This window comes from Parasteatoda tepidariorum, chromosome 11, assembly GCF_982258835.1.
Source record: "Parasteatoda tepidariorum strain Cologne lab strain chromosome 11, Ptep-v5.0, whole genome shotgun sequence".
Taxonomy (NCBI): domain Eukaryota; kingdom Metazoa; phylum Arthropoda; class Arachnida; order Araneae; family Theridiidae; genus Parasteatoda; species Parasteatoda tepidariorum.
The window spans coordinates 14,481,839-14,505,751 of NC_141765.1; the positions used below are offsets into that span (position 1 = coordinate 14,481,839).

The 23,913-nt window shown below is 30.0% G+C and overlaps 1 protein-coding gene across 6 annotated transcripts in view; it reads left to right on the forward strand.

The window, feature by feature from the left end:
- The window catches only part of LOC107452170 (arginine kinase), a 39,053-nt gene that overhangs the window by 12,168 nt on the left and 2,972 nt on the right, over positions 1 to 23,913 (forward strand). For 5 of the 6 annotated variants that reach the window (XM_016068491.4, XM_016068490.4, XM_087155190.1 and 2 more), the window contains exons 2-6: positions 7,745 to 7,926; positions 18,202 to 18,461; positions 21,277 to 21,425; positions 22,242 to 22,407; positions 23,085 to 23,268. In XM_016068491.4, coding sequence (XP_015923977.1) covers positions 7,745 to 7,926; positions 18,202 to 18,461; positions 21,277 to 21,425; positions 22,242 to 22,407; positions 23,085 to 23,268 — 941 coding nt within the window. Of the gene's footprint in view, positions 1 to 4,941; positions 5,061 to 7,744; positions 7,927 to 18,201; positions 18,462 to 21,276; positions 21,426 to 22,241; positions 22,408 to 23,084; positions 23,269 to 23,913 lie in introns of those variants that run through there. The other variant, XM_071187332.2, reaches the window with a different exon arrangement.

Sequence of the window (23,913 nt, forward strand, 5' to 3'; positions counted from 1 at the left end):
AAGAACAATAAGAAGAAGCTTATCAGGATTTGGACTACAAGCTAGAACTCCAAGGGAAAAACCATATTTAAATCAAAAGCAACGCGAAAAACGAGTTAAGTCGGCAAAAGAACACATTAAATGGTCAGAAAGTCAATGGAAGCAAGTAATCTTGAGTGATGAGAGTAAAATATCGCTCTTTGGAAGTGACGGTAGAAAATACGTGAGACGTAGAGTAGGTGAAGCGCTTCATCCTGATTGTATTGAAGCAACTACTAAAAATCCAACAAATGTCATGATTTAGGCATGTATATCTGTAGATGGTGTGGGCCGAATTCAAGTGATTGATGGCATCCTGAATGCCAAAAAATACATCGAAACTGCCCTGAAACCAAAATTGATACCTTCCATCAGGGATCTCTTCTCCAACAACGCACCATTTATTTTTCAGCAGGATTCAGCTCCATGCCACACAGCTAAAGTATGCAAAGCATGGTTTCAAAATAAAGGCATAGATATATTACCATGGCCAGGAAACAGCCCTGATCTCAATCCAATGGAAAATTTGTGGCGACGTTTGAAAATTCTTGTACGAAAAAAGCGTCCATCCAATAAAAGACAACTAAGTGAAGCTATAATTGATTCTTGGCACCATGTGATTACGAAAGATGAACTCCAAACACTAGTTCACTCGATGAAAAGACGCTGTGAAGCTGTCTTAAAAATTAAGGGTTATCCTACTAAGTATTGATTGTGTAAGTATCACTTTAAAAAAATCCAAAGCTAAGATAGATCTTACTATTAATTGATTATTAAATTCTACATTAAATTACCTTCAATTTGATAAATAAACGTTTGTGTTTAAGTGAAAATTAATACATTCTACAAGCACACAAAGTTGAAAAACATGAAACTTTCAAAAAGTGTCCACACTTTTGGCCACCATATCTCTAATATATACCACGTATACTTTTAATTGTAAAATAAAATTTCATTTATTTTATAGTACAATTTCAAAATGGTAGCTTCTGCGGCTATTTCCCACAAGTTCCAAAGGTCCTATATATTGAAATCACTTTTTCACTTACTCAAATTATCTTTAGAAAAAACACTTGGACTGACAAACGTCTTTTTAAAAGGCATTTAAGTGTCTTGCTGGTAGGAACAAGTTTCCCAACTTTAAAAAAGATATTTGTTTTTAGAGTGTATAATTTGTTTATTGATTTTACATTGATAGTTCTTGTGTGAAGTCACTAGCGATTCTTTTGAGTTAACTCATTAGAATTAATCAATAATTACTGAGTTAATTTTTTCAAAAGGATTAACTAACAAGTAAGAGTTAATTAACCATACTAGAGTTAACTTACCTAACCCATAACTAGTGTAAAAATACCCAAATTTACAAGAAAATACCAGAATCGACTACAAAAACACTCATAACTGCCACAAAAATAAAAAAATACCTTAAAAATTACTTCGAAATGCAAACAAAGCAAAAAACTTGAAACAAAATGTCGCAAACTCTACTAAAGTGCAGAGAGCGTCAAAATATTATAAAAATTAAATAATACCAAAGTTCCACATTTGCTTAAAATGAAATAAATCAATTGACATTCAATTCAATCATTCCTTTTTGAGAAATAATGTGCTTCGTAACAGTGCCGTAACTTCACTCCTCGGGACCCTGGGGCAAACATTTTTGGCCGGGGCCCTTTCAAAAACTTTCAGTACTCCATCTCTAACTGTCATTTTAGCTATTTATGTATTATGTTTGTGAATATATTTATGAAAACAAGTTATTTGTTCGCATATAAATTGGATTACAAAACATTGTAAGTTTTAAACATGACAAAATGCAAAATTTCAGCGAAATCGATTAATCCTGAGAAATTAAATTTTAAAAATGTCGTACTTATAAAACTCGATTTCTCAGGAACTAATGCACTATTCAACCAATTTCGCTCAAATTTGTATTTTCCATGTGCAATTAGATGCTTTAAAATGATACAAAAAAAAAAACTATATGCCTTACGATTCAAAAGTTTTCAGAATATTATTGTCCCAAAGGGGACTGATCGTTAAGACACGGTTCCTAGCAGATCACCGAAGTCAAGCATCACTGGCTGCGGTCAGTGTGCGTAGGAACCGAGGGTGTGCGGTATTGGTCTTCGTTAAACTGTTCTACGATAAAGTGCTCGACTTCGGGTGCAGGTCACCGGGCTACCAAAGCGTGGGGGGGCATCCCCTCTACAAAGGATCAAACCTCAAGGAATGTTTCCCAGACCGTCGCCAATAGCCTATTGTGCAGCACTAGTGCGACGTAAATGATCAACATCAGACTATTATTAAATAAAAAATAATAAATATTTACTAAAGGTTATTTCTTGCGTGGAATTATCTTTAAGTAACAGAATTTTATAATCGCGTGCAAAATTTTTTCAATTCCCTTAAAAAGCTCTCGATTGGTAGTGAAATACAAAAAAATGAAATTAACATTTGGGGGTCCAAACTTTGGATAGCTCACCCGACCCAACTATTGGGACCATGTTCCCCAGATTACAGCTACCTCCTATATTACGGGGGTTAGAAAATCGAATCTGTTGAACAAAAGTTATGTTTATTCAGAGAAAGTATGTTTTTGCGTCTGATTGCGTAACTTAAAATAAAATATCGTGCACTAATTAATTTGCATATTTGATGTCACACCCTCGAATTATTAAGATGGAGTCCTAGAACGTGAAGATCCGATCATTAAATCAAAAGTTATTCAGGGTGGTACTTTTTTAGTTCACTGTACGTAAATGTTACCAATTTACGACATCTCACTGAGGAAATATGACTAGGGGGAAAATATTCATGCTGTCTACTCCTGTCCCCCGTGTCCACAGCAGCCTCCTTTTCCTCTAAATATAATGCTAATCATAAAATACCAATTTCTAGTTCAATTTGGAAAATAGCTAGTAAATTGGAAAAAAAGTAGTTTCTTTTTCTAAAATTCTCAATTCTACTTTACTTTATTGTAACGAATGTCAAATTTTCAGAAGGGATGGCGCACATTATCTTCCATCTCAATTAAATTTCAGAGGAAAATAGCTTTGAAGTCGAAAATAAGAGTTAAATATAAATTTTACTTGACTTTATTCCTGCGAATGTCTGAATTTCAGAAGGGGCGAAGTATATTCTTCGCCCCCTCACTTTAAATTAAGGGGAAAATAAAATTTTCTTTTTGGAAAATAGATTCAAATTTTTTTTTTTTTTTTTTAAAGAAAAGAAAAGAAAAAATTACTTGGCTTTATTATTTCAAATGTCTAAATTTCAGAAGATACAAAACACATTTTAGCCCCCCTTACTTTATCTAGGAAGAAAATAAAGTTTCCTATCCCCTTACTATAATTTAAGAGGAAAATTACGTTTTCTATTTGGAAAATATCGTCGAAGTTATGAAACAAAACAATTTTCTTCTTCTAAAATTTCCTACTTTACTTGATTTTATTCTATTAATGTTAATGTCTTAATTTCAGAAGATGAGAAGCAAATTCCCCACACCCCTCACTTTTATTTCAGAAGAAAATAAAGTTTTCTATTTGGAAAATAGATTCAAAGATGAAATTTTTTTTAGTTACCAATTTCTATTATTTTTTAGCACTTTGAAATTTCAAAAGGGGGGAAACACTATGTTCGCCCCCTCATTACTGTTTCGGAAGAGTGAAAATTGGAAATAAAATATTTTTTCCACTTTCACTTTACTTTTCCATAAGTCAAAAATTACATTAATCGCCCTTAACCAAATAAAGTTTCCTACTTTATGTATAACTTCAAAGCTGAGAAAGAATAGCTTTTATTTTCTTCTCTAAAATTTCCTATTTTAATGGACTTCGTCGTGGCGAATAACTAAATATCAGAAGAGGCAAAGCACATAAATGTTAGTGGAATATAAAGTTTTCTTATTTCAAAAATAGCTTCAAAATTGAAATTTTTTTTTTAAATTACCGATTTTACTTTATTTTTGTGAGTGTCTAAATTTCAGGAGGGGCGCAACGCATCGTTTGCCCCATCACTTAAATTTTAGAGGGGCCCTCTGCCTCCCCCTGGCTGGCACGCCACTGGGTCTGACGCTAGATAGTAGAGGAAACAATGTAAACCAGAAGTGCAATGTACAGAAAATGTTAACAATCATATACATGCAGCTGTGGCCTTTCCCCTTCTCTGCAAAGCGTGTTTGTTCTTATGAGAAAGGGAAATAATTCGCGAAAAGCTGTTATACCGTTTTTTACCCTTTCCTTTATGTTATAGTAGGTACGTAATTACAAAAAAGAAAATTTTCAACAACTCTATCTAAACACAATTTCTTTCCTACATATATATAATTAGAGTACTGTATTTTGAAAAAACATGATGTGGTCTCTTCATATGGGGCCTCCTTGACCATCGGGGAATTCACGTTTGTTTCCGAAGGTGTCCCCGTGTCCCCAAGGTGTCACCGGTGTCGGGCCACCTTGGGAACATGCATATGGTCTCTCTCACCATTTGCACTACTTAAAACTACTAATCTGATAGATTAATTCGAATTAAAGTATAATGAAGGTTAAAGAAAAAGAAATAAACTTTCAGAAAACATATCATAACTCAAAGTTGTACCAATTTAAACTATAAATTACAATATCTTCTCACCCGGAAATTAGTACGACAACTGCAAAAAATTAAGTCACTTCATACAAATACAATGATGGCTATTCAAGGAAATATCTTCCAATTCAGTCTTGTGCACCTCAGATACAAGATTTACAATGCAGCAAGGATATCTTATGATTCAAAATAAATTTAATTTTACTTTGGGGGTGGGCTACGTTAGGAGTACTGGCCACCTTTGGCTTACCGACTTTACTCAATCAAAACGTACTAAATTTTTTAAAAAAAATTTACAATTTTTAGTGACTTCCTTGGGCCTTTCTTGCAGGTCAAAGTTTTTTGAGGTTAGGCTCAATATTAGAAATAGCCACTCTCAGTTCTGTTTCTATATTTCGCCGTGATCTATATTTTGTCTTCAAAGAAGCCGCAGCAGAAAATCCAGTTTCACAAAGGTAGGATATTGAAAAGGGTAATAGAATGCGAAATGCCCTTGTTTTCAGTGCAGAAAAATCATCCTCCGGCTCAAAATTCAAATAGTTATTTATTACTAAATTTTATTTTCGTTTCGCCACTTGTCGTGAAGTCTATGAATTTTTCTTCCTCATCAATTGAGAGTCCTTCGGGTGTCTTATGAAATGGATTCCTAACCCACTCGTAACTTGCACTCAGTTTGTTGTCAGCAGGAAAATACCTTTTAAAATTTTTTGCCAGCTAATGATTTTTAATGGTTACAAAATCAACTTTTACAAATTCTTCTTCAGCCTTATAAGTTTTAGTACAATTATCCACATTTGCAAACATTGTTAAGTTCTTTTGCTTTAAATTTCTGCCCCACAATTCCAATTTTCTACAAAAAGCATTAACTTTATCACTCGTATCCAACATATGTGTATTTGCTCCGTGGAGTTGAATATTCAAGTTATTTAATTTCTCGAATATGACGACCAAGTAGCTCAATTTCATCACAAATAAACAATAGTGAAAATTCTCGGCTTCCGGTCTGTTATCTTCTTCTAAGAAAATGACGATTTCTTCTCTTAATTCATAAGTACGTTGCAAAAATTTCTCACGTGATAAACATCTTGCCTCGCATTTAAATAGTAACTCTGAATGTACTAAACTCATGTCATTACAAAGAGCGGAAAAGATTCTCGATCTCAGGGTTCTCATTTTTAAATAATTTGCAACGGTTACAACCGTAGTTAACACAATATTTAAACCAGGACGCATTTCTTTCGAAGCCAAAGCTTCTCTGTGGATCATGCAATGTGTCCAGACGCATTGAGGCGATTTTTGCTTTACAAGTGTTTGTATACTTCCGAACCTTCCGCATATTGAACGAACACCATCGGTGCATATTATGATGCAATTTTTGCATTCTATGTTTGACTCATTCATAACATCATTTAAAATAGCAAATAATGCTAGCGCTGTTTTGAGTTCGATTGATTTGCAGAAAAGTAGTTCTGCTACTGACATGCTATCACAAATTAAATGAGCATCTTTATTAATATCTGTTGCTTCATCAAACTGTATTAAAAACATTTTATCACTCAACATCGAGAAAAGCTGACACTACATTTTCAGCTGCATCACCAATTCGACGAGAACATTTGAAAGAGATATGGACTGTAATTGTTTTGAAAAACTAACTCCAAACTTAGTTTCTACAAGCTCAATTGCTGATGGTTTTTACTTTACTTTTGTTTGGGCAGTTAATTAAAAATAATTTAAAGACAGAATTCAAAATACTCAATACACATTATTGTTGTATACATTTTACTGTAAGTGGGGGGCGCGATGAAAATTATGATTGAAAACTGGGCCGCGAATACTGAAAGGTTGAGAAACGCTGACTTAATTTATAATTTAACAGTGTAGCAATGGGTATGTAAATTACAATGTAAATTAATTTAGGATCGTAATTAATGAGTTTGAATGCTTTGCACAGTTGCTCACAAAATGTTAAAGAAAGTAGTAGTTACAAGTAGTAGTTTTGATTTTAGCTTTTATCTGGAATGTTTTGGAGAATCGCATCTATCAAAATATATGTTTGTAGTTTTTAAGCGTTAAAAGCTGAAGGATTGAAATTTTTAAAATGAGTAATCGTATTCTTTTACCACTTTTTAATTTTTAACGCGGTTTTCTTTAAGCCCGGTGCCATATTTTTAAAAGACAATCTAATAAAATATTTTAGAACATTCTATTTAGCTATTCATTCATTTAGAACACATATTTCATTCTATTAGAACACATTCATTTTATTCTAGTATAGTTATTAAAAAAGAAGTATATTTCATTTAAAGTGAAATTAATTGCAAATTAAATTATATTAACTAGTCTATCGAATTTTCCCCAAAAATTAAAATTAATTATAAAAAAAAAAAAAAAAAAAATGAAATTCAAATCGTGTCATTGAACTAAACTAAATTAATACCACATTGAAAATATTTTGAGAGGAAGAAAAATTGACCACGAAAATAATAACATTATGATGAAAAATATTTGCTATGATATTTATTTTTTATATTTTTTTTCATGAACTACATTAAATAATTACGAATTTTAATTGCAAACAGGTAATATAATATTTAAATTTTGGTTCCTTGAAATAGTTGAATTCAATTTTTTTTAAATATTAAATGATTTTCTTGATTTTTTTAAATAATGAACTTTTAAGATATTACTTGAATTAATTATTTAATGATCTTGATTAAAATTATTAAATGTTCTTATAAAATGAAAAAATTTCTTTTTTCTTTTGTTTTTTTCAAAGGACAGTGACAGAATTATGAAGTTATGAAAAATTATTGAAGAAGGAAATAGTTTCCCTACCACTTTCACCCATATGCTACGCTTATGACGTCTTTTTATTATGAAATTATACTTAAATTGAGGGCTATTTCTTCTCCCTTATCACCCTTTAAGATTAAGTTTTGGAAAGTTGGTAGCGTTCAGCCTAAATAATAAGACAATCAATAGTTGGTTGTCTACCTTTCTGCGCATGCGCTTTGATTGTCAATTGCTGATGATAAGGGTTTTTGTGACAGCGACAAGTAGACGTGTCGAATCTTTTCTTTTTAACAGAAAACTCATTATCTGTATTAAACACTTCATTCATTTCTTTCTGTTGCAGAATTGGATCAAAGATGGTTGACCAAGCAGTTCTCGATAAATTGGAAGCCGGCTTTCGAAAACTTCAAGAGGCAAAGACATGTAAATCTTTGCTTAAAAAACATCTTACGAAGGAAGTCTTTGATAAATTGAAAACCAAGCAAACTGCTATGGGAGCTACTCTTTTGGATGTTATTCAGTCTGGTAAGCATTTTCTTTTTAAAATTAACTTATAGTTGGACTAGTGTTCTTAGGGAATCTGCAGGAAATTAATTTTTATTTTTTAATAGTTTCGAACACATACCGGCTACCGGTTTTGGAATGAATAGATCGCGCGGGTGAATGTTTTCACCTTCTGTACTATAATATTGTTGAGATATAGTTTATCAGAATTAATTTTAAAGTAAAGTTTCTCTCCATAAACATTGCTTGTATTATTCAAAAGAAAGGCTTTCTCTTGTTTTGTTCTTCATGATTTGAATTTTCATGAAAACGTTACGTTTGCAAAAGTGACTAGCTAAATAATGTTTATAAGCGGATGTATCCGTATAGTGATCTGTCGCGACAACTACAATCGCTAAAGTGGCTATTAAATTTTAAACTTGCACATTTTTTAAAAAAAAAAAATTTAATGTTTGCCGGAAGGGGGATTGGGGGGGGGGGAACACGATAGTAAGGGTCAACCTTTCGAGTTTGACCCTTTCTATGATGATTTTTTTTTTTTTTTTTAGTTTTATCGCTGGGGCCCCTGCCCGATAGTTGCCAAGACTTGACGATTATTCTGCCACAGATCGCAATACGGAAATCTTCCTGAAGTGACAGATCATGATACAATAATATCCCCAACTGGGGAGTGACAAGTGATAAACTAATAAAAGAAAATAGTATCAACTTGAAGGGTGAGAATGTAGCCATAACAGTACTGTTCCTGTTAACTAAAATCGCTAAAGGTTTTTTGAATTGCAAATATTTGAAGGAAAAAAAAGCAGTTCAGTGATGTGCCATGTCTTTAATAGATTGGTGCAGGTACTGATACGAAAATCATACCCGAATGTTATTATTCATACTAACCCCCAGGAAAATATCTAAGGACTTCATATTATTATTAATTTAATTAGTCTTAATATCAAAAGTATTAGCCATATTTCAAAAATTCTTAGCCAAGCGCAAATCTTAACAATATTTTGATTTTTCCCATAGCAAACTTCAAATCTAAATACTGATGTAATAAAAATGTAATTATTTTATAAAATCAAATTAAGAGTCATTTTGCAGTGGGGAGGAGTAATGAGTGGGAGAGGGCAGAAATAATTAAAATGTTTTATCGTCTTAGAGGAAAAGATATAGGAATGGGTTGTAATTAATTTTTGATCGCTTCTTAGATTAGGACAATAATATAAAGATAAAGTAACAATATGTTATTGTCAGGTTATTGTATAATTGTTATTGTTGCGAAAAACATATTTTCTGCAAAAATAGTTGAATGATATGCATTTTGCTACTGCTTAATTTGTTTTATTGACACAAACTGTAGGAGAAAATTTCATCATGATATCGTGTGATTCGGCATTGAGCATGATCTGTATTTTACCATACTTAGTCTCATGCTTACATAATCTTTCTTGTTGCTCACATTATCTGCACTTAATATAGTTCTAATTAGCTATGGTACATATCTAATGGAAATTACTGTAATCAAATAAAAGTGCAGGATTTGTTGAGAAAAATTCCCTTTGACCTTTTTTTTTCCAGATCAAGGGGAATATATATATATATTTATAGAAAACGTCAAAACGCAATTTTTCTTGCAGAATTCACAATTGTATCACATTCAGCGAGGTGGCAAATGCTTTTTGTAGGCCCTGGTATTAGTAAATTTCTTCAGATCTTTTGTTTGGTAAATGTTTAAAAAAAAATCAATTAAATAAAATAAATAAATTTTTTCTAAAAATCTTTTTTGCCAACCCTGGTTAAAAAGAAAAAACTTCGCGTCACAGCGATAATAGTATGCAGGTACAGCTTATGGAAATATCCTTTTGATCTAAGTCGAATTGTTGAGGAAAAAAACTTTGTGCAGCTTATGTTTTTTTTTTTGTGTTCCAAAATAAATTAAGTTAAACTTATTTTTAAAGCAAATTTACATTCAATCTATCTACTTAATCAAAAGTGTATATTTCTCATCTTTACATAAGTTTGATTCAAGTTTTTGTATTACCTACCATATGTGGCATTTGCAGTTTTGATGTGTCCCCCGTTATAATTAGAAAACTGAAAGTCCCCCTCAATATTCTAGATGAAATTTTCAGAAAACATCAACTTTTAAACTCTTGAAAGTTGAAATCAAGATAAATAATCATTCAGAAAATGCTTAGTACATTTAAATACTTTTTGGTTGTGTGTGAAATTTAGAGAACTATTGTGACGATGTATTTTAATTTCGATCTCCTTAAAAGTTAGACCTCTGCGTCGCCTACGGCTATACAGAATTCAAAATGATTCAGTAATCACAGAACTCTTAAAATGAGGCACTGAGGGGGTGTTCAGAATTAGTTAAATAGGGTAAAATTTTAGATTCATTGAAAATTAATGAAATATTTTTATTAAGCATATTTTCAGTTCTGATTTTAAAAAATAGAATTTTAAATAGAATACCTTATCTTCTGATTGGCTGTTAATAAGAAATAATTTTAATTGTTAGTTAGATAATGACATTTTGGAACAACTAAGAGAAGAGTAGTATGAAATTAGTGGATATGTAAATAAAAATAATTGTATTTAATTACTAATACTTAATATAATTAATTTTGTTTAATATAATTTATTAAAAAAATATCCTTTGTTAAATATAATTCCTTTAAATAGTAATTTTTATTTCAGCTTAATTTTTAATTTGGAAAACATGTTTCTGAAGTTTTGTGTGATTGCACATATGAAGTTCAGCTGTATTTCTAAAACTGCTGTGGCATATTTCAATTATCTAGGGTTAAATCAATTTAGAAAAATGAAATTGAAGTAAATTTTTTGGAATGCGTAATCAAAGACAATCCATTTGACATTCTATAAATTTTTATTCCGCCTACTACTCTTTGCATAAAAAATAAAAAAAATTCACATAGAAAAAATGCATTTTTTAAAAGATTATTTTTGAATAAAGAAATCAAATCTTTGGCATTAAATATTCATAGTTTTTTGTTAAATTTTAGAATTCAAAAAATGTCTGCAAGTTCAGTTATATTGTAGATTTATTTGTCTTTGAATTTAAAAAAAATAAATTCTTTTTTTCACTAAAATCTTTTATTATTTTTAAACGAATGATGTAAAAATGTATTAAAAGACCAAAAAAAGGAACCTGTAAGATGAGGAGAGAATTATAAAGGGAACAATAAAGCTTATTCTAGAAATTTGATTATTTATACATATAAAATAAATCTTTCATTTTTCTGATAAAGTCTGCTTATCAGGTGTGACATATGTATAGACTACCAAGTTTGTTTAGTGTAAAATAGAAGAATTATGGCTGCAATTCAGATAACACAAAATAAACAAACTTTATCAGGATTTCTTTAGTACGTCAAAAAAAAAAAAGAATTAAGTTGGGTGGCTGCTAACAAGTTGCTTATCTTGTCAGTGAAACTGTAAAGTGAATGTTAAATTTATTTTAATGACAGATAAATGACAAACATACTTTAAATTATTATTAAATTCGACATAATTTATAATTAATTTTACATTATGATTAACACCCTTCCACTTTTATGTATTAAAAAAAAAGTTAATATTAGGTGGTTCAAGAAGCAATATGTTTGGTCATTTAAAAATTTGAATTCATATGATTTTATGAGTACAAAATTTTTGTAAAAATGATTAAATCTAATCAAGATTAAAGTAATTATATAGAATTTTTAAATGGTGAATTGATGGATTATCCACTAAATTAGCTGTTTACAAAAATGTTGAGTTGAGCACAGAGCGGCTTTGAGGAGAATAGCTCCAGACAAAAAGTCTGGGGCTGTCTGCTGCTATGGTAAGGAGTGAGATAACATTTCTAATGGGGGTGTAATGGAGGAATGAAGGAGTCGATTGGTCCAGATTGGCTGGTTTATCCGAATTCAAGAGACCTCTTCAAATTTTTGAATTAATATTTAGACAATCTTTTGCTTTTTCTTTGGGAGAAAAAATAATCTAGGCTTAAACGAAACCGTATTTTCATTTATACTTTTATTCGATATGCGTTAATTTATTTGGAATTCAGTTGCTATTTATTTATTGGAAATATATATATTTTTGAAATGGTGGTGAAAAACATTTTTTTAATCAACCTCTTTTGTCTCATGAAAAAACTTTTGAGATCTGTTTCGATCAATATTTTTTTCTCTGAAAAAAATTATCTATCTTTCTTTAATCGCTATATTCAAGAGAGGCATTTGATTTTGGTTTCTTATACATAGTTTTTCTTTTTTCATGCGATTAATTTATTAATTTTTGTTAGATACATAAAACTGGAATAAGCATTTCATAAACTGGATACATCATGTCATTTTATTCCTGTCTAAGACTTGACATATTTGTGAAAATATGGCTCTACGGAAATGATGTTTAAAATCTATCAAATTTTATTATTTCTAAGACAAATAAAGAACTAAAATTCTATGAATGATTTTGATATCAAAACTTTTTATTAAATTAACATTATTATATAATTATTAGTTTGCTGTTTGTTTTAACAAAAAGCAATTTTCAATTTCAAATTTGTATTTAACTTTTTTTATTATAATTTTTGTTTGTATAAAAAAGAATCTTATTTTCATTCAGCTTTTGAATACCTTTTTTTAAATGATTGCATAAAGCATTTGCACTTCACAAAGGACTATAAGGCTTTAAAAAATATCTAACTAAGAAAAGAAATCAAAATTTAAAATGAATTTAAAAATTAAAAACTCTTTTGAAACATATTAGAATAATGTATTATGCAATTCGAAGAGCAACTTTTTGCTTCAAAGATTTTGTTCTTATTTTAAAATTGTCTTATTGTAATTATAAAAATTGTCTTACTTTGGTATTTGTTTTTTTTTTCTCCATAGGGTAACAAATTACTGAAGAATTTTTGGAAAAGAACACCTTTGAATTTAGTATTCTCTTTACTTCGAATAAATGAAACCCCTTATATTTATTTAAAAATTCGTTCGCAATTTGTTATAAAATAAAATTTTCATACGTTTAAATAAACATTGTATTTTAATTTTTTTTAAATATTATTTAATTACTCAGATATTTAATGCTATTGATTTCAGACTCGATTGTTCAAAATACTGTTTAGTGTCAGCCAACCAACCAGGACTGCTTTCGTTTGATTTTCCACCTTAGTGTGGTAAGGGGCATTGTCCATGACAACTACTCTCAGGTTGCAGATTTGGGAGTAATTTTTCCAACACCCACTTTTTGAAATTATCAAAGTTCATCTGCCCATGGTAGTCTCCAGTTTGGCTTGAAGCTTTATAAATTAGCTCTGCACCTTGAATGAACCCTTCAGATGTTCCAGCGTGGACAAAAATCAGCCTGTTTTTTGAACTGCAGTTCACGACGGCACCAATTTTACTGTTTTCCTCGTGCCAGCATTTTTGAAAAGTTAAATTACTGCCTAGCCATGTTTCATCGATGTATACTATTTTTTGTGACATTCTTCGATGCTCACACATCTACCAAAGAAATTTGTTTTCTCCAAAAAACAATATGAGGCTTTTCAATTAGTATTCTCCTTTTATTTATACACTTTCTCCACCGAAAATTCATAGAGTGTAAGATCTATCGAAAACTTTCTTTCTTCCATTTAAAATTTATTTTTTCCTCGAGTACAGGAATCAATTTAGGAATTGAAGGCACTTTCTTTTCTTTAAGATAAAAGTCATGTATCCTTTGTCGTATGACACACTTATCAAAGTCATCAATTTAGCAATCTCTGGAGGATTCTCTTTTCCTGTTTTTCCCAGGTGTACTCAGGATGTCACCTTCTTCCAAACGGGAGACTTCTCCTTTAATCTTTTTCAAAATACCCTGTGACAAACCAGTTGTGAGGGAGGCTCTTCGTAAAGCTTGTTGTATGGGCAGTTAGAGGGATTTTGTCCTAGATTCCTCAAAAACATTCCAGGACATTGTGGGAAATTTTTCTTGCCTGAGACTTAAATGTCTCACCTTTCTTAAAATTAAAAGGCATAACTAACAAAAATTTTTAAAAAATTAGTTATGAAAACAAAAATTAAAACAAACAAGATTAACAACGATTAAAAGATAAAAACAAAAATTAAGACAAATGCAAAACTAACAACAATTAAATAATTAACGATTAAAATAATCACAAAAAATCTCTTAAAAACTAAGCTGCTCTGTCAGAAAACGAGAGAATAAAAGAAAGACTAGCTCCTCTAAGACTGCCACTAATACTAGGGAAGGGGAGAAAAGATTTGCAGACTTGTGCCAAGCTAAGATCATTACATAACTAGTTACTTTCACTCCACACCCCTATTAGAAGTGACTTACCCTCGTAACCATAGTTCCCGCCACGACGCGAGACAGGTGTCTGGATCTCTTCTCCTGAAAGCCGTACTATAGCATATTCACTGTGTTTCTGTTTTTTAAACTTAACCTTAAAATTGTTTGATTAAAGAAATCTTGAACTTATTCCAAATTTTATTTAAATATGGGTGGGTATGAGGGAATATTAACACGTTGAATGCCACACTAATTTTACATGGCTTGCCCGTCTGGCCAAAATGATTTTTGTGTGTTCTATATTGCATTAATTTCTTCAAACCATTTTATTAACGATAATAATATAAAAATATAGCCATAAATTCAATCTCTCCCTCATCTTGTGAAATTCTCCATATCCAGGAATTCGTAGAAATTTTGACATCACCAAAGAAACGTGTTGCGCTCCAGTGGGTACCTGGGCACTGTGGTATCTATGGAAACGAACAGGCAGATTTCTTCGCAAAGAGGGGCGCTGGGCTTCTCCAGCTAAAACATACAGATCTCCTACCACAGTATAAAGCTACATCTAAAACAAGTTTTTAAAAGAACTCTTGCTTCCAAATTACAAGAAAGAATAAAAGCCAAGCGGTGGAAAGATGACCTCCTAAATATAATGGTTCACGCCGTGAAGTTGTGGCACAGTTTCGACTCCTAACGGGCCACGACTGTCTGGCTGAACACTCGCACCGCATCGGTATTCTAAATTCACCTGACTGTCCACTCTGCAACTTGGCAGAGCCCATTAATAGGACCCACCTCCGCCGCTGTGCTGCATTGCATTCCGGCTCTGAATAATCGCTTTATTGGCAAGCCAGAGAACTTTTAGGGCAATGACTTCGGTCATTCTGTTTAGTTTATTTATTCACCTGTTTTGTCTTTGCATTTGTTTTCTGTGTTATTTCTTGTTTATGTCCTGCCATTGGAAATAAAAACAAGAATATTAAAAGCATTAAAAATTTACTCGAATTATGTGCTTCTAATAATCACTGGCGACCCTCATGGCATTCAACGTGTTAACTGATTGATACAAATAAATTATCTTAATCCAACAGTACTATGAGTTGTTTATAGTAGTCCATTAATAAAATTTTTCTTGGAACTAAAAACTTTTGTTTTAAACAAAGTAATTCTGAAAATATAAATCATATTTTATGATAAAGTTTGCCTTACTTAATACTAAACTAGAGCTAGTGAAACTTTTTTAGTTTGATGTTTGCCCTTAAGCATTAGTCTATTTCTGCTATGTTATTTTCGTTCATTGATGTTGCAAGGTATTTAAATTCTGTAATTTCATTAAACCTGTAATAATATGTAAATTAAATATATAATAAGTGTAAAGTTTAATGCTGATTTCTCCCTAAGAATAAAAAGGGGCAGGGCACTTCCTCACAGAAAAGGGCACTTTGAGTTTTGAAAGGGCACTCACTTAACACCATAAAAATTTATCATGTAATAACTGAAAGTGTGTAATATCATGTAATAACTGAATTAGATCCTCAAAAAATTTTTAGTTACCCTCTTATACTATTTTATGTGTATATTTCAAAAAGTAATTGTCACCCCTTATCTAAATAATAGAAAAATTGTAGTTTATACATAATAATTGCAGGCATGTTAAGAGACAATCTCTGAGCATACATTTAAAAAAAAATATATTTTTTAATAAACAGTTTAAAATTTTTTTCCTTAATTAGTACTGAAAGATATTAGAAAATGAACACTTAAAGGTGCATTTTTTAAAGGTATTTATTTAAAAAAATTTAAAATCACTTAAAAATTTATTAATATACCCTTGAGAGAAAAAAAAAGGAAACTTATAAAAATTACCAATTGAGAACAATCTTACAAAGGTGAATATTTGTAATAGTTATCAGAATTATATCTTTAACTCAGATAATTTTTGTGCGTAATTATCATTTTAACAGTTTATTGATTTTTCTTAAAAATGCAATATAAATAAAAAAGCAGTGTTTTTAAGAGATGGTAGCTTATTTTTATAAAGAGAGTGAATTTATGTAAATCAAAGGACAGGCAGGGCGGCCTTCGAAAAAAGAAAAAGATTAGGGAGAACCATGTTTAATATAACTTAAGTATAATTAATTTAAAATAGAATCGGCTATCTGCAGCAAACACTGCAGGGCAAGCATGAAAAGTTTAAAAATACGGTACCTCACAGTGGCTTACCCTGGATAGGGTTTTAAGGTTTAAAACTTCCAAGAATCTGTAAGCAAGGTGTTTTTTATCATTAATTCGATTTTCTGAAATCCATCAATACAAAAAATAATTTCATTTCAGAAAGGAAGTAAGATATTTTTCATTTTCAGTAGTTTTTCATTTAAAAGCCAGGCAGGGCGACCCATGAACCTTACCTAGAATGAACCCTGTTTTATGTTTGATCTTTCTTAATTTTTTTCCTTTCTCAATTGAGAGTGGTTGGGCTCTGGGTTTTAGTAATAGAATAAAAAAAGATTAATTTCTGTTGCTTATAGAAAAGTACTCTGAAATGTTTTTAATTTATTCTTAAATTTATCGAAGCTAATTACTAACATTAATAAAATGTGTATTCAAACTTCTATATCCTATTTTTAATGTGCATTAAGATAATTTTTTAAGTTTAAATGACTAATTTTCTACTAGTTGGTAAAGGGATTTAAATCTAGAATTTTTATAAAAAAAAGTTTAACTAAATTAATTGGTTTAAATTTCTTCAGCTCTAGTTTAGATTCGAAATACTTGTCAGTACAAGTTTTTAAAATAATAATAATAAACATTTAATCTATAACATTAATCATTAAATATGTTCTACAAATTTCTCATTTTGTGTATCTTCTAATATTTACTGGATATTGTGTTCAAATACAGATATCTGTTAAAATGTATTGTTTTTTTCCCCCCATAGCTTTGATATAATAATTTAATTTATGTTGTGTGCAACACAGTTTTTGGTATAAGGGGTATATATAATTTAAAAATGGTACATTAAGTGTGTTAGTACTACTGATGATTGAATGGTAGCTTCTCTGGAATGATTTTCTGACTGGAACCTCATTGTCCTTTTTATTTTTAGGAAAGCTGTTTTGTGAAGTTAACCGTAAAAAAAGATCTGAAAATGTCATAGTAAGAAAGTGTCCACAGCTCATAATCTATCAACACTTGAACAGCAACAGACATTGAATTTTCAAATTTCGATAAAGTGTGTCCCCATGCTTAACACTTTGCTACTATAAAAAGAATCTAAGGGAGATTTTCTTAAGACATTAAAATCCCCTTATATTCAAAAAAATAAATAAAAATATAAATATGCAACAAAAAAAAAATACTTACAAATTTATAAATTTGAAATGAGTGAAATCAGGAGATAAGAAAAAGTCAAATTTCTATTAATAAATTTTATTTCATGCGGAGTTCTAAATCCTTTTTTTTTTTTTTTTTTTTTTTTTTTTTTTTTTTTTTTAATTTTATCCTAAATTTTGAAAAATTAGATTACTATAGTAAAAGTGAAATAAAAGAAGCAAAGGAGGGTTGCAACTTGCTAAGGTATGCAAGGGAAATGGTTTATAACATACTTATTTCTGTTGACTGAGGGGGAATCAAGGTGCTAAAATCCTACTTGGGTAATATTGTGTACGTTCCCTTTTTCTGCAAACAATTTTGTGTGCATTTAATCAATGTTTCTAGATCAAAATGTTTTATTCAAAAATTAGTTTTTGTGTTTGGATTTTGTTAGGTGTTAAATCAATTAAAATGATTTCCATTTTATTAAAATTTATGGTATATAAATAAAATAAATGCTCTAAATTGTCATGTAAGATATAAAAAGTCTTAAAATTTTGTAAAAGTGGTGTCTTAAAATTTTTAAAATTATTTAAGAGTTCTGATCTTCTTAAAGGTTGTTAGCCACTTTTGTCGCTTTATTTTTTGCTGTTAAATATATTAAGAGTTCAATTCTAGGTGTTGAAAATCTTGACAGTGGAGTAGGCGTTTATGCCCCAGATGCAGAATCCTATACACTTTTTGGCGATCTTTTCAATCCCATTATTGAAGAATATCACATGGGCTTTGGATCATCTGATAAACATCCGGCTAAAGATTTTGGCGATGTAAATACTTTAGTAAATGTGGATCCTAAAGGGGAATTTGTTATATCAACCAGAGTGAGATGTGGTCGAAGCTTAGAAGGTTATCCATTTAATCCATGCTTAACTGAACCGGTAAGATAGAAAACAATTTTGTTATCATATGACTATTTCTATCAGCGTTTCTTTAAAAATGCCATTTATCATATCTTTATATATACTACTTATAAGTTATACAAGTGAGAGTTGACTAAAATTTTTAAAGTTTGTCTTTTTTTTTTTTTTTAAATCTTAAATTTAGATTTTAACTGGACTTCATTGCCCTTAAAAAATTTTAATTAAACATTTTAAGGTAAGTTTTTTGTTGTTGTTGCTTTTTTGCTAACTAATTTTACATTAAGTCGAAGACATTTCATACTAATGCATGACTAAAGATGAGATGGTTAATCATTAGTAGATAAATCATCTGATATTAATCCTTGTTTGAAATAATATAAGCACACCTGACAAAAATTGGTCATGCTTAGAGAAATCATGAAAAACATTATTTAATAACATGTAACACTGCCTCTGGATTTGATAACCGTCTTGATTCAGTTAGGAGGTGAGTCCACAAGGTTTTGCAGGTACATTAAATCCAGTTTAAGCCGCTCACTGAGGATTTGATCGCGCAAGTCCACCGAATTGCAAGGATGCTGATTTCGGTCTTTTTACACGTTGTTCCAACATATCCCCAAATTTTCAATGCGGTTCAAGCCAGGTGATTTTGCAGACCGATCGAGATGTAATTAAGTTAATCCATAATTACAAAAACACCCCTAAAACATGACAGACCCACCTCTGCATGAACCTGACCTTGCACACAGTCAGGATGAAATGCTTCATCTGGTCTTTGGTGCACTCAACGACCTTCATCAGACCGTATTTCATTCCGCACAGCTTTATGTGCCTGTGTGAGCAATCCCTTCTTACAAGGTGTGAGACTCGAAATGTTCATTGCACGTAGCTCCCGTCGCAATGTTCTCTCACTTACAGGTTGGGATAGACCTTCATTCACTAACTGAAGTAATTCCTGTCAGTTTGGAAGCAATTTTGATTGACAAGTCGTGAAACTCGTTTCCGGTCCCTGTCGTGCAGGACCTTTGTCCAACCACAATTCTGACGTAGTCTTTTTGTGACCTTGTGTAACCAGGCTTATTGATTTAAATCAACTGATTTATATATAGATATATATATTGATTTTAAAAGTTAAAAAACAGTGTTTTAAATTATTTAAACTTTTATTATTTTCTTTTCTTAGTTTTAAAATTTATTTTAAATATATTGCTTCATTAATTTTAGTTAACAAAATTACTTTCTTTCTTGGTGTATGTTAAATTCCAACACATTTGAATTTACATTTTTAAAAATTTTTTAATTCTTGAGCTTGAAATTACTGATTAACGTGCACATTTAATGGTGTCTTAATATAGACTTGCATAGATATAGAAAGTAATTAATAAACATGATTTTTTATTCAAAAAAAAAAATTTCCAAATAAAGTGTTAATTAAAATTCTACCTTTTGATTGAAAAAGCATGGAATTAAAATCTACATTATATTTTATTGGTAGAAAAAGTATATTTCTAAAGCTTGAAGTTATATTAAAAAGAAATTACCCTAATATGCCAAAAATAGAAAGGAAAAAAAAAAAGGCTAAATTCAGATATTTTTTTCCTGATATAGTGTCATTCTTCCTTTTCAAAGTCTATTTGAAGCAGTAGAGTTATTAACTGGTATTTTTTTCTCATAATATGTTTGCAGTATCTTTGACATTATCAGATTTTTTATTAAGAAATTTTGTGAAAAAAAAGTTCCAATGAGTACATAGATTTTTTTTTTTTAAAAATTTTGGGCTTAACTTATCTATTTTGATATAGGATTAAAAATGAATATTTTAATATAAAAATATATAGATTAAATATTTATTTATTTTTTGATTAATGACTACTTTTATAAACACAATCTGCTACATTTATTTTGTCATATTAAAAATCAAGAGGAAAAAAAATCCCAATTTCAAATTAAAATTACGGTTTGCTAATTGAAACTTTGTTTTAATAGTTAAAGAACAGGGGTCTGTCCAAGCCAAATTTACTACCACTTAGTGGTACCTTCACAAATTCAACTTTAGGAAAAACGATAGTTTCACAAAATACTTTTTCTTAAAATTTTATTTTTTTGTTTCATCAATCCATATTTTTGTGTTGATTTTTTAATATAATTTTTAATTTTCGTAAAATAAGTATTTCTCAGAAAAACCTAGACAGACCCCTGAAGTATTCTTTAAATTCTCTATTTCATCTAGTCTTGAAATTTCAATCATGCATTTGTTTCAAAATGGTTGCTATGCATTTAAGGCTATGTATTATAATAAAAAAATTTTTTAGTAAGTCTTTTTTTAATAGAGCTTCTAAAATATTGTTATAATATAGTTTTAATATTAATTTAATTTTGATTAAACATTTATAAAGTTTTTTTAATCATAAATTATCATTTAATCATAAATTTTCATTTAATCATAAAGTTCTTACAATGTATTTGATTTTTTTAAATTTTTTTACAACACAATTGCTACTATGTCACATCCTTACATTTACTCATATTTACACACAATTTCTGCTTAAGACAAAAATATCTCATTGATAGCTACTTGCCTTTGATCACGTTGAGGCCAGTGCACACACAGTTGAGCATGTCACTTGCGCACTAGTGACTAATTTTTTTGTCTGCTGAGCTTATCGTCTGCAACAGGTAAAGCAATTTTTGCAGCTGTATTGACAGATTCATTTGGAGTATTTGCCTCAATAAAACTTCCCCATCGATAATCAAATGTTTTCACAAAAATTAATGTCTCAATATTTGTGTTATTTTACAAATTTATAAAATAAAAATGGTTTTAATTGTTTAGCAATACAAAGAAATGGAACAGAAAGTCAGCAGTATACTGTCTGACATGTCTGGAGAACTGAAAGGCACATATTATCCACTAACTGGCATGGACAAGGCTACTCAGCAGAAACTTATTGATGATCACTTTCTTTTTAAAGAGGGAGATCGGTGAGTCATTTTTGAGCTATTGGTAAATGCCAGCTTTATTTTAAAACAGCCAAAGATTCAAAGAACTGAAAGAGTCAGATTAGGCATCCACCTTTATTTATATTTTTGTGAAGGGCAAGCAGCACTATTTACCCTCTGAGAAAATAAGATTATTATAAAAGCAGCTTATAGGGTTGCAGCTCCTTTTGAAATTAGCAAGTCTGGAATGTATTGTGTTAAGTACTGAATTAATTTGCAATATTAAAACGTGACATACAGAATTTCCATATACCTTAAAAAATACTAATAATGGTAGTATAATCCTGATAAAGCTAGTAAGAGTTTTATATTTAAAGCTAATATTTAAATCTTTCAAAATAAAGCCAGGAAAACTCTTATAAATGTTTTCATTAAAATATTTAATGTAATATGGTTAATAAATTTGGGGAAATACATATATATACACTCATTCATGTAGGTTTGTGTAGCAACTATTAGGATTTATCCAGCAAAAGTAAAGCCTAGTATTTTAAAGCATAACATAACTGAATTCAGTAAATGCTACCCTTCAAATATAGTAGGTTTTTCGTTACATTTTGTTTTATTTAACTTACCCAGTATCTCTGCAATTTTTGTTCTAATCAGTTGGAAGTATTAAATTTATCATTTCTTCAAAATTCTTCTGTTCTATTTTCGAAATTCTCAAATAATTTATTTTTTTGTAGCATGTTAGTATATAATTTGCCTTTTTTTCTACTTTTAATTTCTTAGTTTTAAATTTATAATAGTTCTGATTTCAGTCTATTTCATTTTTTCTTTCTTTTCTAATTTTTTCAGCTTCCTGCAAGCTGCTAATGCTTGTAGATTTTGGCCATCAGGAAGAGGCATTTATCACAATGACAATAAAACTTTTTTGGTTTGGTCAAATGAGGAAGATCATTTGAGAATAATTTCTATGCAAAAAGGAGGCGATTTGAAGCAAATATATAAAAGACTAGTAGATGTAAGTATATAAATATTAACCTAAAGAATATTTTCAGAGATGGCGTTAAACTATTCTGTGACTAATAATACTGTTAATCTCTGAGTGAGATTGTACCATTAGCAAATAAAAAATAAATTTATAGGCTGTTATTTTGATTTCCGTTATGTTTGTAGAATATGTTATTAAGCTAAAGAAGCTATATAAATATATATATAAACAAATTTTTATCAAGAAAAACATTTACATAATCTCACTGTTTCGCATAAGAGCCTGCTTATTCAGGCATTTAGTAAGCAGAATTGAATAAGTATTCTATTTCGAAGATCATAAAAATTATACCCTCATGTTGAGACATAGATTTAAAAAATATTGTATGTATTTATTGTGACTAGGTAAGTGGGCACTAAGGGGGGATTAAACGATTGGCAAGTGATTTTATTCCTTACTTTCTCTATACCAAATAGTATAATGCTACAAAAATTCTGTAAATGAAGTATCCTTTATGATCCAATTACTCTATAATTTAAAATTTAGAAAATAATTTTTTTTTAAATAATTGGAAAGCCTGCCTGCTTTGAAATTTGCTAGATTTTAAACAGACATGTTTTACTAAATATCTAAGTTAATGTAAGTATTATTTATTTGTAATGCCTACTCTGTGTATTTTTTAAAATGCTGCTTTATATGAATTTCAGGCCGTAAATATTATTGAAAGTCGACTTCCATTTTCTCATGATGATAGATTGGGATTTTTGACTTTCTGTCCTACTAATTTGGGAACTACTATTCGAGCATCTGTTCACATTAAACTGCCTAAATTAGCTAAAAACAAACAACAACTAGAAGCTGTTGCAGCTAAGTTTAATCTGCAAGTTAGAGGTAAAGTATAAGCTCCACAGTTTTGTTTGTTTCTCTTATCATTCTTGTAGATTCAAAAATATTTAAATTAATTTAAAAATAGCACTTATAAAAATTGGTATATATACTCTCTTACTACAAAGAATTATTAAAGAGTTAATTTATATACAGTGCTGCAAATTTGGCTGCTTAAAAATATTGTTGACATAAATGATTACATCAAATTCATCTCTATTAATAGTTTTAAATGGTTCTTTTTTAACTATGTAAACTAGTGTCCAATGTTTTACATCAGAATGAGTAATACTACTCTGTTTGAAGAAAAAAGCTTTTACATTATTTCAGCTGTTCTTCGTGTAAAATGACTCCTGTACCCCCCCCCCCCTCACTTCTGGGAACACCATATTTATCACTTTTTGATACTTTTGGTGACCGAGAATTGATTTAAAAGAAGGTAAAAAAGACTATTTTTACTATTAAATTTCTTTTCATAGGCTAGAGATGTGAAAGTTCCGAAATATGAATGGTTTTAACCAGGGGGAACCATTTTTTTTGGTATTTTCCCTTTAGTTTGTAAATTAGATAATTAAAAATGATTATTTTCTGTATAACCCCCCCCCCTGCAATGTGCATTGCATCCACTTGATTCAGCCTCCTTGTTTTCTC